This window comes from Gymnoscopelus braueri (assembly GCF_963280865.1).
Source record: "Gymnoscopelus braueri genome assembly, chromosome: 20".
Lineage (NCBI taxonomy): Eukaryota > Metazoa > Chordata > Actinopteri > Myctophiformes > Myctophidae > Gymnoscopelus > Gymnoscopelus braueri.
Genome location: NC_137622.1, coordinates 26765269 through 26779482, shown reverse-complemented (window position 1 = coordinate 26779482; position 14214 = coordinate 26765269). Strand labels below are relative to the sequence as shown.

General features: G+C 43.0%; 1 protein-coding gene across 1 annotated transcript in view; it reads left to right on the top strand.

Moving 5' to 3' along the window:
• aff2 (AF4/FMR2 family, member 2) overlaps nucleotides 1-14214 on the top strand; it is a 130135-nt gene that overhangs the window by 107075 nt on the left and 8846 nt on the right. The window contains exons 12-21 of the mRNA XM_080415579.1: nucleotides 693-798; nucleotides 1041-1191; nucleotides 1787-2005; nucleotides 2373-2577; nucleotides 6784-7481; nucleotides 7566-7857; nucleotides 9433-9548; nucleotides 10501-10744; nucleotides 11650-11783; nucleotides 12593-12656. Coding sequence (XP_080271705.1) covers nucleotides 693-798; nucleotides 1041-1191; nucleotides 1787-2005; nucleotides 2373-2577; nucleotides 6784-7481; nucleotides 7566-7857; nucleotides 9433-9548; nucleotides 10501-10744; nucleotides 11650-11783; nucleotides 12593-12656 — 2229 coding nt within the window. The remainder of the gene's footprint in view (nucleotides 1-692; nucleotides 799-1040; nucleotides 1192-1786; nucleotides 2006-2372; nucleotides 2578-6783; nucleotides 7482-7565; nucleotides 7858-9432; nucleotides 9549-10500; nucleotides 10745-11649; nucleotides 11784-12592; nucleotides 12657-14214) is intronic.

The following is a 14214-nucleotide window of genomic DNA, read 5'->3' as shown; positions in this document are numbered from 1 at the left end:
TGTGTGTGTGTGTGTGTGTGTGTGTGTGTGTGTGTGTGTGTGTGTGTGTGTGTGTGTGTGTGTGTGTGTGTGTGTGTGTGTGTGTGTGTGTGTGCGTGCGTGTGCGTGTGTGTGCGTACACGTGCGTGAGGGTGCTCACCTGCCTGCCTGGTTTTCCTAATGGCCACTTCATCAGTTTCTGGGTGGTTTGAGTTTTGTGCTGTGCAGTCATAAAACTCCACAGCATGAATCTGAATGATCACATAACTACTATGGCTGAGTGCTGACTGGTTTCATGGAGTTCCAGCGTGCAGACAGAACAAGAGGAGGAAGGACAGAAGCTGGTGCTCTGGAGATTGTAGATACTTCAGAACAGTACAGTTCAGCTTTAGGATATTGCTGCTCACAGGTGGAACTTGAAGGGTTACTGTCGATAAACGTTTAATTTAACATCATGCACAAACACTGTTTTAACTAGCTACTTAAGGAAAATTAAGTAGCTTCAAAGGTAATAAAAAAAGCTACTTTAAATTAATTTTATATGCAGTCTCACATTATGTAATTTGGCCAAAACACAGCATTCAAATATATGCCATTTCTTCTTAGCAATGGTGTTCAAAGTAGGAATGTCCTAATAGATTGAGGGCAATGTGTAGGTTTCTTTTATCACCGTTGTGACTAATCTTTATCAAACACTTCTCCTCTGTCCTTAGCCGGAGCCCCCATCCACCAACAAGTGGCAGTTGGATAGCTGGTTGAACAAGGTGCAGCCTCAGCCCAAACCTCTGGTACCTGCGCAGCAAGAACATCATGACTCAGGTTGGTGATAATACCAATAATAATAATACTTTTATTTGCATTTTATGTCCCATAATAATGGCATTGCGGGGCTCCCTGTTGGCTCGGCCAGGTATAGTGCACAGACCATGTAGGCACAGAAGTACTATTGACATCATGGGCTCAAATCTGGCTCATGACACGCTTCACTATATTGTCAGTGATCTTTAAGAAATGCGTTCCAAGTGTGAAATTCACTAACTAATGAACTGCTTGCTACCCAGGCTCCCTCACCCAGGGTCCTGAGCCTTTCTCCCCAGGGACCGAACCAACAGGAGTGGGCACGGCTGCCAAGAACAAGCCCTGTGCAGCCAACACCACCCCCGTAACACCTGCACTGTCAAATGAACACAAGGACACAAGGGCAGCCTTCTGGTAGGGCAACGTTTCATGTTTTCTGAACCTTTGCAGTGGAGAACATTGATCTTGCTTTTCTTTTTCTTTTTCTTCACCTTTATGTAACCCATCAAGACCGGGAACACATCTGTGTCATTTTATATTTCTTTGGCTATTCAAAAATAGCTGACATACAAGCTCTTAGGTCTTGTAGATCTGCTATTTTTGAAAAATCTTCAAAATGTGTCCAAATCTTTGAATATATATGTTTTTAAAGCGAACATTTGTAACTCAAATCTTTGCTTCTGGGGGGGGGGGTCCCTGGAACAAAGTATTTTGATACTGGTGGGGGTCTGCAGCCAAATACATTTCATTTTGGGGGGTCCTTGACATGAAAAGGTTTGATAACCACTGATATAGCAACAAGTTAGGATTTTAGAAGATATTTTGTAGAATCGACCTCAGGTCTTAATGGGTTAATTTGATTGAGAGCCAGTTCTTATTAAAAAAACACCATTGCCTTTTGTGTCGCCCACCAATAGTAGGGTGACTTCACGTTATGGCTGTTTGAAAAATCAGAAAGAAATGAATCAGTGCAGTGAGTGTCTGTGGTTTATTTATTTCTTGCTCACAGCCCGGCTAGAGAAAAGAGCAAGGCCAGGCTGAGCCAGCGGGGCTCCTCTGAGGTCCAGAGATCAAAGACGAGACTGTCGCCGGGGATGTTGTCCGGCTCAGAGGTCGCGGCCCCTAGAAGGAACACCACGGGGAAGAAACAGCCCAGACGGACAGACAGGTCAAACAGTCTGGAGGAGGGCCAGAACCAAGGGTGGAACAGAACCAACCAGCAGCACAGGTGCTTCCTTCAACCTTTCTATTTTCTCTCCTTATTTTCTCCCATGCTTCCTTCTATTCCTTCCTTCCTTCCTTCCTTCCTTCCTTCCTTCCTTCCTTCCTTCTTCCTTCCTTCCTTCCTTCCTTCCTTTCTGTCTTCCTTTCTTCCGTCTTTTTTTCCTCCTTGATTCAAGTTCAATCAATCAAATTGACCACTTTAACCCTGGCATCCAATTGTGAGCATTATACATGGCATTATAGCCCAAAAATAAAATAATAAACATTTGAAAATAGCACCTCTTGTAGATCAGCTTTTTTCAGAATAATTTACAACATTTTTGTGGGTAAGTGGTTAAGTTTTTCTGGTCTCTCTCTCTCTCCCCCTGTAGTCCAGCAGCCAGAGATAAGGAGCCACCGCCTCCCCCCTCCCTCGAACAACAGACACCCCCCAGGCCCCGGGTTAAACCCCCCAGCGGTAAAACCGCCCCCAGGAAAGAACCTCGCAGTTCCACCAACCCAAACAACACCGTTCCACCACCCACCTCAGCCCCACAGCAAACCCCTATGACTGTGCCCGGTGTTAACTTAAACCAGGTTAGTGTCTGTGTGTGTGTACAGTATATCACTTACTGTATTTCATTCATTTGTTTTGCTTTGTTGTAGCTGAAACCTTCTGTTTGTTCTATTTTATTGTCTCCGCCAGGCCGAAAGGCATGGCGAGAGAGTATGTTTTGCACCCTGTCCGTCCGTCCGTCCGTCCATGTGTGTGTCCGTCTGTCCGCAGCTAATCTCTGGCACCGCTGGCTTAATCGCAGCGAAACTGTGCACACACACTCCCTGGATGCCAATTCAGAACCTCTGCCCCAAAATGTTCACATTGGCCTGTTATAGCGCCACCAGGAGGCTGCTTTTTGCAAAACACATTTATTTACTGTACTCCTACAGATTTGGTCCTACAAATCATACAAATCGGTACACAGTATCTCTATAGTCATGTGATCAACCCGGATCTGTCCGATTTCCCAGATTCCATCCTCATTGGTTAAGGTTGGCCTCCAAAGTTTGCAGGATTGGTCCGTTTTGAACAAAATGCCTCAAATCATGAACGCAGCTTGCAATTTCCATGAAATTTCACACGCACATTCCCATTAGGCCGAGGAAGAAATGCCACTTAACATTTTTCAAATCTGCCTCATGGTGGCGCTATAACAGGCCGATTCGTGTTTTTACCAATAACTGCACCGATCTGTGTAAAACTGCATTTTTCACATTTGCCTTTTATAGCGCCACCAGGAGACCGTCTAAAGTAAAATATTTTTTTTGATATTAAGCCTTCAGATTTGATCCAAATTTCACGCAAATCGGTACACATGATCTCTATAGTCATGTGATCAAGACGGATCTCTTTGATTTCTCATATTCCATCCTGATTGGCTAAGATTGACATCTAAGGAGTATTTCCAATTTTCAATACTTTTACTTCTATTCCATCTATAAAAATTTTGGCTATTTGAAAATAGCCGATCTACAAGCTCACAACACGTCGCGATGCGACGCGTTGTGAGCTTGTAGATCTGCTATTTTTAAATTGTATACATACTGTATGATACCTTATGAAACGGGACATTCTGCATAATGAGCGCTTTCTACTTTTGGTACTTTCATTACATTTTGATGCCAATACTTTTGTACTTTTACTCAAGTCAAATTTTGAATTCCTGACTTTTACTTGTAACAGAGTATTTCTACATTGCAGTATTGATACTTTTACTCAAGCAAAAAAGTACTTTTTCCACCACTGTATATGGGCAAGCATTGATATATTGGTTAGGTTCAAAACTGTTTTAGTTTCCCTCTCCCGGTGTGCAGCTTACAGTACATAACCAAAGACAAAAATAACGCACATCCTCTGTCCTTGGTGCTGAGCCAAACTGCAACAGCAGCAAAATCATCGAGTGAAAGAAAGGGCAACTCACTTTAGATGCTCCAAACCTTATTAACCCATTAAGACCGGGAACTCATCCGTGTCATTTTTAGATTTCTTTGGGCTATTAAAAAAATAGCAGATATACAAGCTCATAGCACGGCACCGAGTGCCGCGCTATGAGCTTGTAGATCTGCTATTTTTTGAAGAATTGTGAACATTTGTGCAAATATATATATTTTTATATATAATATAAATATAATATAAAATATACGTTTTTTTTACTCAAATCTTTGCTTCTGGGGGTCCCTGGAACAAAATAATTTTAGATGTGTGGTCCTTGACATGAAAAGGTTTAAGAACCACTGATGTATATAACAACATACGTTTAAAAAAAAAAAACTGTTAGGATTTAGAAGACATTTGTAGAATCCCCAGAGGCAAAGATTTGAGTTACAAATGTTTGCTTTAAAAAAATATACATATTCAAAGATTTGCACACATTTTCACGATTTTTCAAAAATAGCCCAAAGAAATCTAAAAATGACAGAGATACGTTCCCGGTCTTAATGGGTTAACAGCAGCAAAAACATATCTAGAGCATCCAAAGTAAGTTGCGAGCCCTTTCTTTCGCTCTGTCTTACATATCCACACACACAGACACATGATGACCAGAATATGCCACAAAGTCCTCATTCGCATAGAGACTGCAACCAGTCAGCCATGTGTGGTAGTAAGAGACTGCAACCAGTCAGCCATGTGTGGTAGTAAGTTACTGTTGCCTGCTATGGATCACGGCTGTAACAGCGTCTTCATTCCCATAGTTTCTGCGTGGTTTGTTGAGGTCATTAAAAATCCCTGGCACAAAACTGAATTATCACATAATGGCTGGTTTTATGGAAATATGAAGAGAGAGAGAGAGAGAGAGAGAGAGAGGGGGGGGGAGAGAGAGGGAGAGAGAGGGAGAGAGAGAGAGAGAGAGAGGGGAGGAAATCTGTTATGGATTTAGTGATTTTATGAAAGAAAGTAAGAGGGAAAGAATGAAAGCAAAGAAAGGCTGAACTTAATTATCACTTTGTCATTGAACCTCTGAACACTAAGTGGTTTTATGAAGCAATGCAGCCAGACAGAGAAAAGGAGAGCATGACTATAAAACAACCATAAAACAGCAATAAACAGCATCTATTCTGTCCTTATTAAGGGTAATTGGGAAAATAGACGTCCTTCCATTTAAAGGAGTGTTTCTTTATTCTTTTATCCTGGGCAAATCAATATCAATTTATCATTTATAGTCCACAAATGGTTTAAAGTATACTACTTATTTCACTGCTTGAGGATATTATCTATCTAATTATCTGTCTGATAAGTAGGTTTTATCACCAAAAAAGGATTGAAAAGTACTGAAGTAAGGCATTGACCTTATGTGCACATGACCAGTGGTGGAAAAAGTACTCAAATGTTTTACTTAAGTAAAAGTATCAATACTGCTATGTAGAAGTACTCCGCTACGAGTAAAAGTCCGGAATTCAAAATTTACTTGAGTAAAAGTACAAAAGTATTGGTATCAAAATGTACTTAAAGTACCAAAAGTGAAAGTACTAAAATGTTTGAAAATAGCTTAGGTATAAAAAATGGCTAAAGTGGTTAATGTATGTTTTAGAATGTAATAATTTATATCTGCAAAGTAACTAGTAACTAAAGTTTGCAAATGATTGTAGTGGAGTAAAAGTACAATATTTGCCTCTGAGATGTAGTGGAGTAGAAGTAAAAGTATTGAAAATTGGAAACACTCCAGTAAAGTAAAAGTACCTAAAAATTGTACGTAAGTACAGTACTTGAGTAAATGTACTTAGTTACTTTACACCACTGGACATGCCACAGATCAATACTGTACATGGAGTATATCCTCACAAAGGAACAAAGCATAATGCTACTGTACAGTGTAGACTCTGGATGTACAGTGCATTCCAGGCTTACACAATGATGTATTCTTTTGAAGACATGCTATGGTTGGATCTTCACTGTCTGACAATGGCCGAATGTCCTATCATTATTTCTTCTATGATAATCTAGGAAAATAGGCTTTTCCCTTGCCAGGAAGGAAGCAAGGATGAAAGAAAGAAAGAAAGACAGACAAATAGACAAATAGACAAGTGGACAAGTGGACAAGTAGACAAAGACAAAAAGACAATTGAATCCCTTAAAAGACCATAGCGGTGGTATTGCATATTTAGCCCATTGACTAAAAAAGCATACCTCATTTTGTTATATTATTCAATATTTACCAGGCTTTCGCTAATCTTTTAGTTTGAGCTTTCAGGTGATAAACCCTCCTTACAATTATCTGTTTATCTGGCTGATATTTCTGTTGCGGTTAAGAAGTCATAGAATTAGACTTTTGTTCGTGAATCAATATTTTCCCCATGGACACATCGACAGTTTTCCAACTCTGAAATTAACGTAACTCAGTGGCTTAACACAAAAATAATAATAATAATAAATACTGTACTGTATGCTTTGGAAAATGGTTGGCAGTAATGTAAAGTATAACTTAAGTCATAGTTATGCAAATAAAAAATCTCTACAGTAGTTTTGAAGCTTGTGCTTCTGTATGGTAACGTATTATTTTGTTCTTGTTGCTCTGTATAAGATCGTCAACACTTACAGTACAATGTAACCTCATCCAGGGGCACTCCAGTATATAACCGGATAGTGTGTCCACCGCATAAACATAGCATCCCCAGTTCGATACCAGCTAAAGACCTGTGTTGTGTGTCGTTTCCCCTCTCTGTCCTCAGTTTCCTGACTCTATCATATAAAAAGAAAAGAAAAAACTGCGCAACTTCATCCTCATATTTATTTTCTCCACAAAATAGGATAAGAGGAAGCATCGGGGCCCTAGTAGCCGAATCACACCCAAGTCCCGGGAATTCATCGAAACGGACTCCTCCTCTTCCTCCTCAGAATGCCAGTCAGACTCCGAGGGAGTGGTCAAGGTTCCCACCCCACCCTCGCAGATGACACGCGCTCTGACCAACACACACACAGCTTCGAACGCACACCTGCACACTGCTCCCCCGTGTCCGGCCTCTGGCAGCGCGGGAGTTCTGGGAACGTTTGGAGGCAAAGGACTTCGCGTTAAAGACAGCAGCAATGTAACAATTAATGGTAGCAACAGCAGTCATGGTAGCAACAGTTGTGGTAATAGCGGTGGTAGTAGTAGTGCAAGTAATAGCTGTAGTATAACCAACCTAAGTGGCTCTTTTGGAACTTTGGTTCCAGATCCTGGGGGGTTGGGGGGGCAGGGCAAGGATTTAGAACTCATGTTGCCGCCTTCCAACCTGGGACACGATCTGCCCCTCTCTCCTTTACGGGAATACCAAGAGGTCCAGAGCTTGTGGGTGAAAATTGAACTGAATTTAATCAGCAGGGTGCCTGGACAGGGGCTGGAAGAGAGAGGCAGGGGCGGGAAGGGAGAGATAGAGAAGGTGGTGCTGGATGAAAGAGAGAGACGTGGAGAGAAGGACAGGACGGCTGGAGGGGAGAGAGACAGGGAGAAGCCGGACGAGAGAGAGTGGCTGGGGCTGAGAGAGAGGGGCAAATCTGGCAAGGGAGAGAGGGAGAGGACGGGGATGGGAGAGAGAGACAGACAGGAAGAGAGGGAGAGAGCAGGGCAAGGGGAGCGGGAGAGACCAACTGAGAGGGAGAAGCAGGGGGACAGGGACGAGAAGGATCGATTGGGCGTAGTAGAGGAGAGGGACAGGACGGGGCTGAGGGAGAGAGAAAAGTCTGGGGTCACGGACAACCCCCCCACGCAGGACCAGACGCCCCTCAGACCATCTGGGAGGACAGACAGAGGAGACAGCGGAGGTAAAAACAGGAGACAGACAGCTGGTAGCATGACGGTCACGACGGAAAAACACACCAGCAAAAACAAGAGAAAACACAAGGTGAGGACACAGATGCTATCTGTCCCCAGTGTTGTATACTGTTAACTGTTAATACAATGATTGCCTAGATCGAGTTAATTTGTTTTTCAAATCCATCGCTTGCGTGCCGCAATTCTGAAGAACGAGTTAATTCGTTCTTTGGAATTTTCATTGTTTAATCTGTGATCGCGCTGTTCTGTTTATTTTTCATCATAGGTTTCGTTTTCCACTTACTTCACACACACCGGGATCCGGTTTCATGACGCAGATTCCGTTTCCGGTTCTCTTTTTTTTCCCCGGTCATTTTCGGCCAGAATAGGGAAAAACATGGTTTTTCACACGGTATAAAAAACGAACGGAGACCTCCACTTCTATTTTCTTTAGTCTGGGTGACGGACAGTCATCGTCGTCGTGTATCACATCGTACTTTAGGCCGATCGGCAATCTGCGAAAACGTCACATCCGGTTATGACGTATGCACTGTTTGAGCCTGTTTGGGGGGGGGGGGGGGGCGAGCGAGTCAGCGAGGTGATCAAGGTGTCTATTTGCTGCTCTCTGCTGGTAGATCTTTCGTATGTGTTTAAAACCGTAGTCAGACAATTTATTTGAATGAAAAGAAAAAAAAAAAATTGTTGACCAGCGGTCCGGCAGGCAGCGGTTCTGGTAGGAGACACAAAGGAGACTTGTTGTGTCTCCTACCGGAACCGCTGCCGGTCATCAAATTATTGGCTTAGGAATGCGACAAAAACAAAAGAATATCCATGAATTCAAGTCTCCATGGGGTTACTAATCGATAGAAAAAAAGTCATTTTGGGGGGGGGGGGAACTATCCCTTTAACTCATTCACTGCCAGGAATTAATTAATTAATTAATTCATCCGTCTAACGTCCCCTTGCCAGCAAAAACAGCGATTTTACCGTACCTTTACTGTAAAAATCATGGAATATTCTTCATGACCGCCGTCCTCACGGAAATCAGCTCATTACACGCACGGGGGTCCGGTAAAATCAGGGGGAAATAATTGCCTCCATTCCTGAAAAACAACAGAAAGGACTTTTGTGAATCCTTTAACATGAAAGGAGGCGTCTTTTTTGTTGTTGTGATCAAGTGATTTATGGGTGTACTCTTCTTCGGTGGTGCTTGGATCATGTAAATCTATCTGACCCTATAGGTCTGCACTTCGAGACATTAAAAACACGGGTTGCGTATTTCCAGTCCAGTTTTATTTGATTAAGGTCCAGGAAGTTGCCTGCTTCCACACGGCGTATGTGGTGCGTTTTTCTCAAGTATGCGGGTCAAACATAGTCATAATTTAACATTTCCCATCTGGCAACACTGCCCCCAGCAAACAAAAACCCTGGCTATAATGTCTACCAATGGTTCTCAAAGTGGGGTCCCGCAGCGATCCGATCATTACAGGCCTGTAACTCCGAGAGTGTACAAATGGTTCCATTTGTACACTCTCAGCGTTGTGGGGGTGCTTGAAATGTAAGTTTGAGAACCACTGGTCTATACACATGTGGATGTTTGCCTTGGACTTGACTAAAAGTAGACACACGTCTGTTTTGAATGGTCTCCCTGCTGTGCCGTGCCCAGTTGGACCACGGAGAGCTGTCCGTGAATGGCAGTAAGAAGCTGAGATTGGACAAAGACTCCCTTCTCCTCCCACCATGCATCTCTCCAATCCACAACCACAAGACCGGCTCCGCAGAGTGAGTGCAGACACACACACACACACACACACACACACACACACACACACACACACACACACACACACACACACACGCACAGTAATGCGATCACACAAACACATGCAGACAAAGACATGTCTGCACAAATACATGCAGACAAAGACGTGGGCAACACACACACATACACAGTTCTGTCATGTACTGTACAATAGCAAAGAAATGTTCTTTCATCTGTGTGTGTGAGATCCTCTTTCTGAATGTCTGTCTGCCTGTCTGTCTGTCTGTCTGTCTGTCTGTCTGTCTGTCTGTCTGTCTGTCTGTCTGTCTGTCTGTCTGTCTGTCTGTCTGTCTGTCTGTCTGTCTGTCTGCCTGCCTGCCTGCCTGCCTGCCTGCCTGCCTGCCTGCCTGCCTGTCTGTCTGTCTGTCTGTCTGTCTGTCTGTCTGTCTGTCTGTCCAACCCGATCTCCAGAGATTACCGTAACATTGCACGGAACGAGTGCACTTCATTCCGTGGATAGCCGCCTCGGAACTCCCGAATTGCGTGCATATGGTACGGCGCTGCCTTGTGACAAAACCATTTCGGAGGCGCGCAGTCACAGGCGAATTGTCCCCCCGTGAAGGACCACCGAGGGAGCTAAGGCGACCGAGTTGCCGTCCTGAACGGTGGGACATTCGCCTGTGCCTACTCAGCGCCGTTTGAGTTATGTACCGATAGGCACAGAATCGTAAATTTTATTGTGCGGACTGCTCTGCTTCCGGGTTTTTCCGTGTTGCGACTGGTTACGCCCACCGTGGGACTCGCCGTACATATGCACGCAATTTGGGAGTTCCGAGGCGACTATCCACGGAATGAAGTGCACTGTTCCGTGCAATGTTACGGTATTCTCTGGAGATCAGGCTGGTCTGTCTGTCTGTCTGTCTGTCTGTCTGACTGACTGACTGACTGTCTGTCAATTTGTTGTTTTTCCAGCTCCGTCAGCAGGAAACAGTCTCGGCGGCGCAACGAAAAGCTCCTTCCTCCCCTCCTGTCCCCGCTTTCTGATGATACCCCTCGCAAGCGGAGCGCTGACTGTAGTTCCTCCTTCAGCCAGGAGGGCGGCACCACTGACATTCTAGTCTGCTCTGCCTCTTCGTTGTCGACCTCCTCCTCCTCTTCATCACACAGACATAAGAGAGGAGAAGGGAAAGCATCGTCACACTTAAAGAATGGCAGCGTAAGGCTTCATCTGAACTTCTTCATTGCGGCCGGGTTGCTCGTCGAAAGTGCTGCAACTGTCTTGAAAATCTGTTAAATGACTGCTGGACTTTATACACTGAATAGTTTTCTGGGCTCAGTGGGACACTCAACATGGTTGTGTTTACACTCATTAAGCGGACATAGTTACAGTGTGACATATTTATAGTTGTGACTGATACATTTTCATTCTTCTTCATTTGGGTATGATTTTTTGTCCTACCCTAATCTGGAGCTAGTTATTACAAAACATCTTCACGGACCAACACTCTGAAAAATGTGTCACCGTCATCTGACAGAGTTTAAATTGAATGTTACTTTACGCAACTGGCGTCCAGTGGTGGAAAGTAACTAAGTACTGTACTTGAAGCTGCACTATGTAACTTTCCTCTTCTTCCCCTGGATTTGAACCCGGTTTCCTGCGCAAGTGCTGAAATGTTTACCTAATAGAGCCTCCCTGCTTGCTCAGGGGCTAAATTGAATCTTGACCATCAGGTCAAAATTCGTGTCAGATCCTGTGTCTAGGTGAGACATGACCTTTGACAGGATCTAAATGTCTCAATAGAAGAGCAGAGAGACTAAATACAACCACCCCAATTGTATAAGTTATATTGTATCAACATACTCTACCATACAGATTGGACACAATTACCTTTTATTCATAAAAAGACAGTTACATGGTGCAGCTTTAAATACACATTTGAGGTACTTTTACTTTACTTATATTTCCATGTTATGATACTTTACTTTTACTTTATACTTCTACTCTACTACAGAGGCAAATATTGTACTTTTTACTCCACCACAATTATTTGACAGCTTTAGTTACTAGTTACTTTGCTGATTTTGATTATGAATACAAACTCTAATCCTCCCCCCCTTCAGGAGATGGATGGCCACAGTGACAAGCCCTGTGGGGACGGTTACCCTGTCAACGGACACTCGGACTCAGAGCCATGGTCTGAATCTTTGATGGACTCTGCGGGACCACGAAGACCCAAACTGTCATTCAGCAACACGTAAATATCACACATACATTCACAACACACACACACACACACACACACACACACACACACACACACGCAGCCTCGTCCACATGCACTTTTAACCAAATGAACCCCAGCGTCCCTGTGCTGGGGCGAACATTCTGTGAAATTAGCAGAATGTTACGTATTGTGAGCTTGTAGATCTTCTATTTTTCGGAGAAGACGTAGACGGAAAAAAACGTAAAAACTTAAAAAACTTAAGTAGTTATGGTATACGAAAGTAGGATTAGTACTGTGGATTAGTTTCAGCATATTAGAAAAGTTACATTTATTACAACCTCTTTTTCAGCACTGCATACGCATTAATTATTTGTAAAAAGTTTTTACTTTTGTTCAACTCTTATTGGCTTGTCAAAATTAAAGGCTGATTTTACACTTGGTTGCACGCTGAAAATAGCCGATCTGCAAGCTCACAACGGGTCGCAGCGCGACGCGTTGTGAGCTTGTAGATCTGCTATTTTCAGAGTGCAACACCCGAGCGCAAACAAACATAAAACTTTTTAGTTCTACTGGATCTCTTCTCCACTAGTCCCTCACTAACATGTTAGTCTAGTTTTTATTTGTTGACAACATTGTCAATATATTTAGTCTTAGTTTTAGTCATCATAGCTTTTTATTTTGTTTTCATTTAGTTTTCGTCAGTGAAAAAAGGTGGTCGATGAACATTTTTCGTCGTACTTTTAGTCGACGAAATCAACACTGGTCCACATTGAAGACCATCACATGCAGATTGAGTGTCATTCTCTGTGCTAAGGCTTTCTGTTCTGTTCTCTCTCCAGTGTCCACAGTGCAGAGCACTACATGCAGGAGGCCAAGAGACTCAAACACAAGGCTGATGCTCTGGTAAGAACCGATCACACACACTCTTGACAAGGGTGCTTTCACACCAGGCCTGCTTGGTCCGGTTAGAATGGAACCATGGAGTGTTTACCCATCCAAGTTCAATTCATTTGGCATGTTGTGAAGGCCCCAATCCCTGGTGCAGAAAGTGCAGAAAGTGAACTCTAGTCTGGAGTGGTTCATTTCTAGTGTGAACGCTATTCAAAGTACCATTTGCAGGAAACATTCTATTAACACTGCTTTTTATTTATGTTCTCCCATGTTGATGCGTTACTTACAGCACTTTGGCGGGGGCCAGAAATGTTGTTTTGACAACGTAAAAATGCATTATTTGTGTGGCTAGGGGAAGTAGGGTTGCAATATTTGGGGAATATTCAAAGGTGGAAACTTTCCATGGTAGTTAAAGGGAAAATATTTAGAATGAATTAGAATTTAATGGAAATAGAAGGAATCATTTGAGATGCAGCCCAATACTGTATATATCAATCTTAGATGTAAAGTTATGTACTTAATAACCATTGTCATGCACAATTATGACTAAATAGTTAGCTTAACTTTGGAACAACGTTTAGCTTTGAGCTACTGAGAAACAGTATTAGAGGAGAAGATTGGAAAAGGGGAGGGGAAAAGCTACATACACTAATAGAAGCCCCACACAGGGGCCATCACAACCCTCTGGGACACACAATCGACCATATGACCAACCAACTGACAGTTGCCCGATCTCTAGAGCAGAGAGCTTTAAAAAAAGAAAAAAGGTTTGACCCGAGGGTGGCACTAGAGAACAGGTAATGGGGTCACCAAAATGAAAATAGTTCTTCCTCTGTGGAGTATTAATGTGCTCAGCAGATTTCATGGGATACAGTACCTTGTGTGTGTGCTAGTGGGAAATGTAGCCTAATGGTGGCACTACAGGAAAAGATATGGGGTCACCGAGACCAGTGGGGTTAATCAGAATGCCATAGAATCACTCCAGAGTCTAACTTCCCATGGAAGATTTCCAGACAGTTCCTGGAAAGTTTCCGACCCTTTGCAACCCTTTGCAGGCGTCTTAATTTATTGCATCATTGCAGGTTATGCACAACTGCACATAGTGCAATAAAACTGAATAAAGAACCGAAATAATGATGGAAATAAAATTGTAGTTAAGCACTATCTCCTTCCCTCTCTTTCACTCTAATGTTAACCCTCAGCTTCTGCAGATGTTCTATACTGCACTACCACACACATGCTGTACATGAAAAGAAGACGCCTGTTCTTGTGTCTGTGGTTGTTTGGCAAATATGGATTTAAATGTATGAATTATATGAAATATTGATTTAATATTCTTCTAATATCTTGACAAAGGCTCAAATGTAAGAAGAGTGGAGTCCCCTATGCCACTTATAGTCAGGTGCTTGCTGGATGCACTAAAAAGGCTTCATTGATTTAGTCATTTTATGACTTCATGCTTACAAGAATAGAAGTAAACAACACGTTTCCCTGTGTGCCTGATTTATACTTAATTGCACGGCGGTGTCGCGCACCTAAAATAGCCGATCTACAAGCTCATAATGCATCA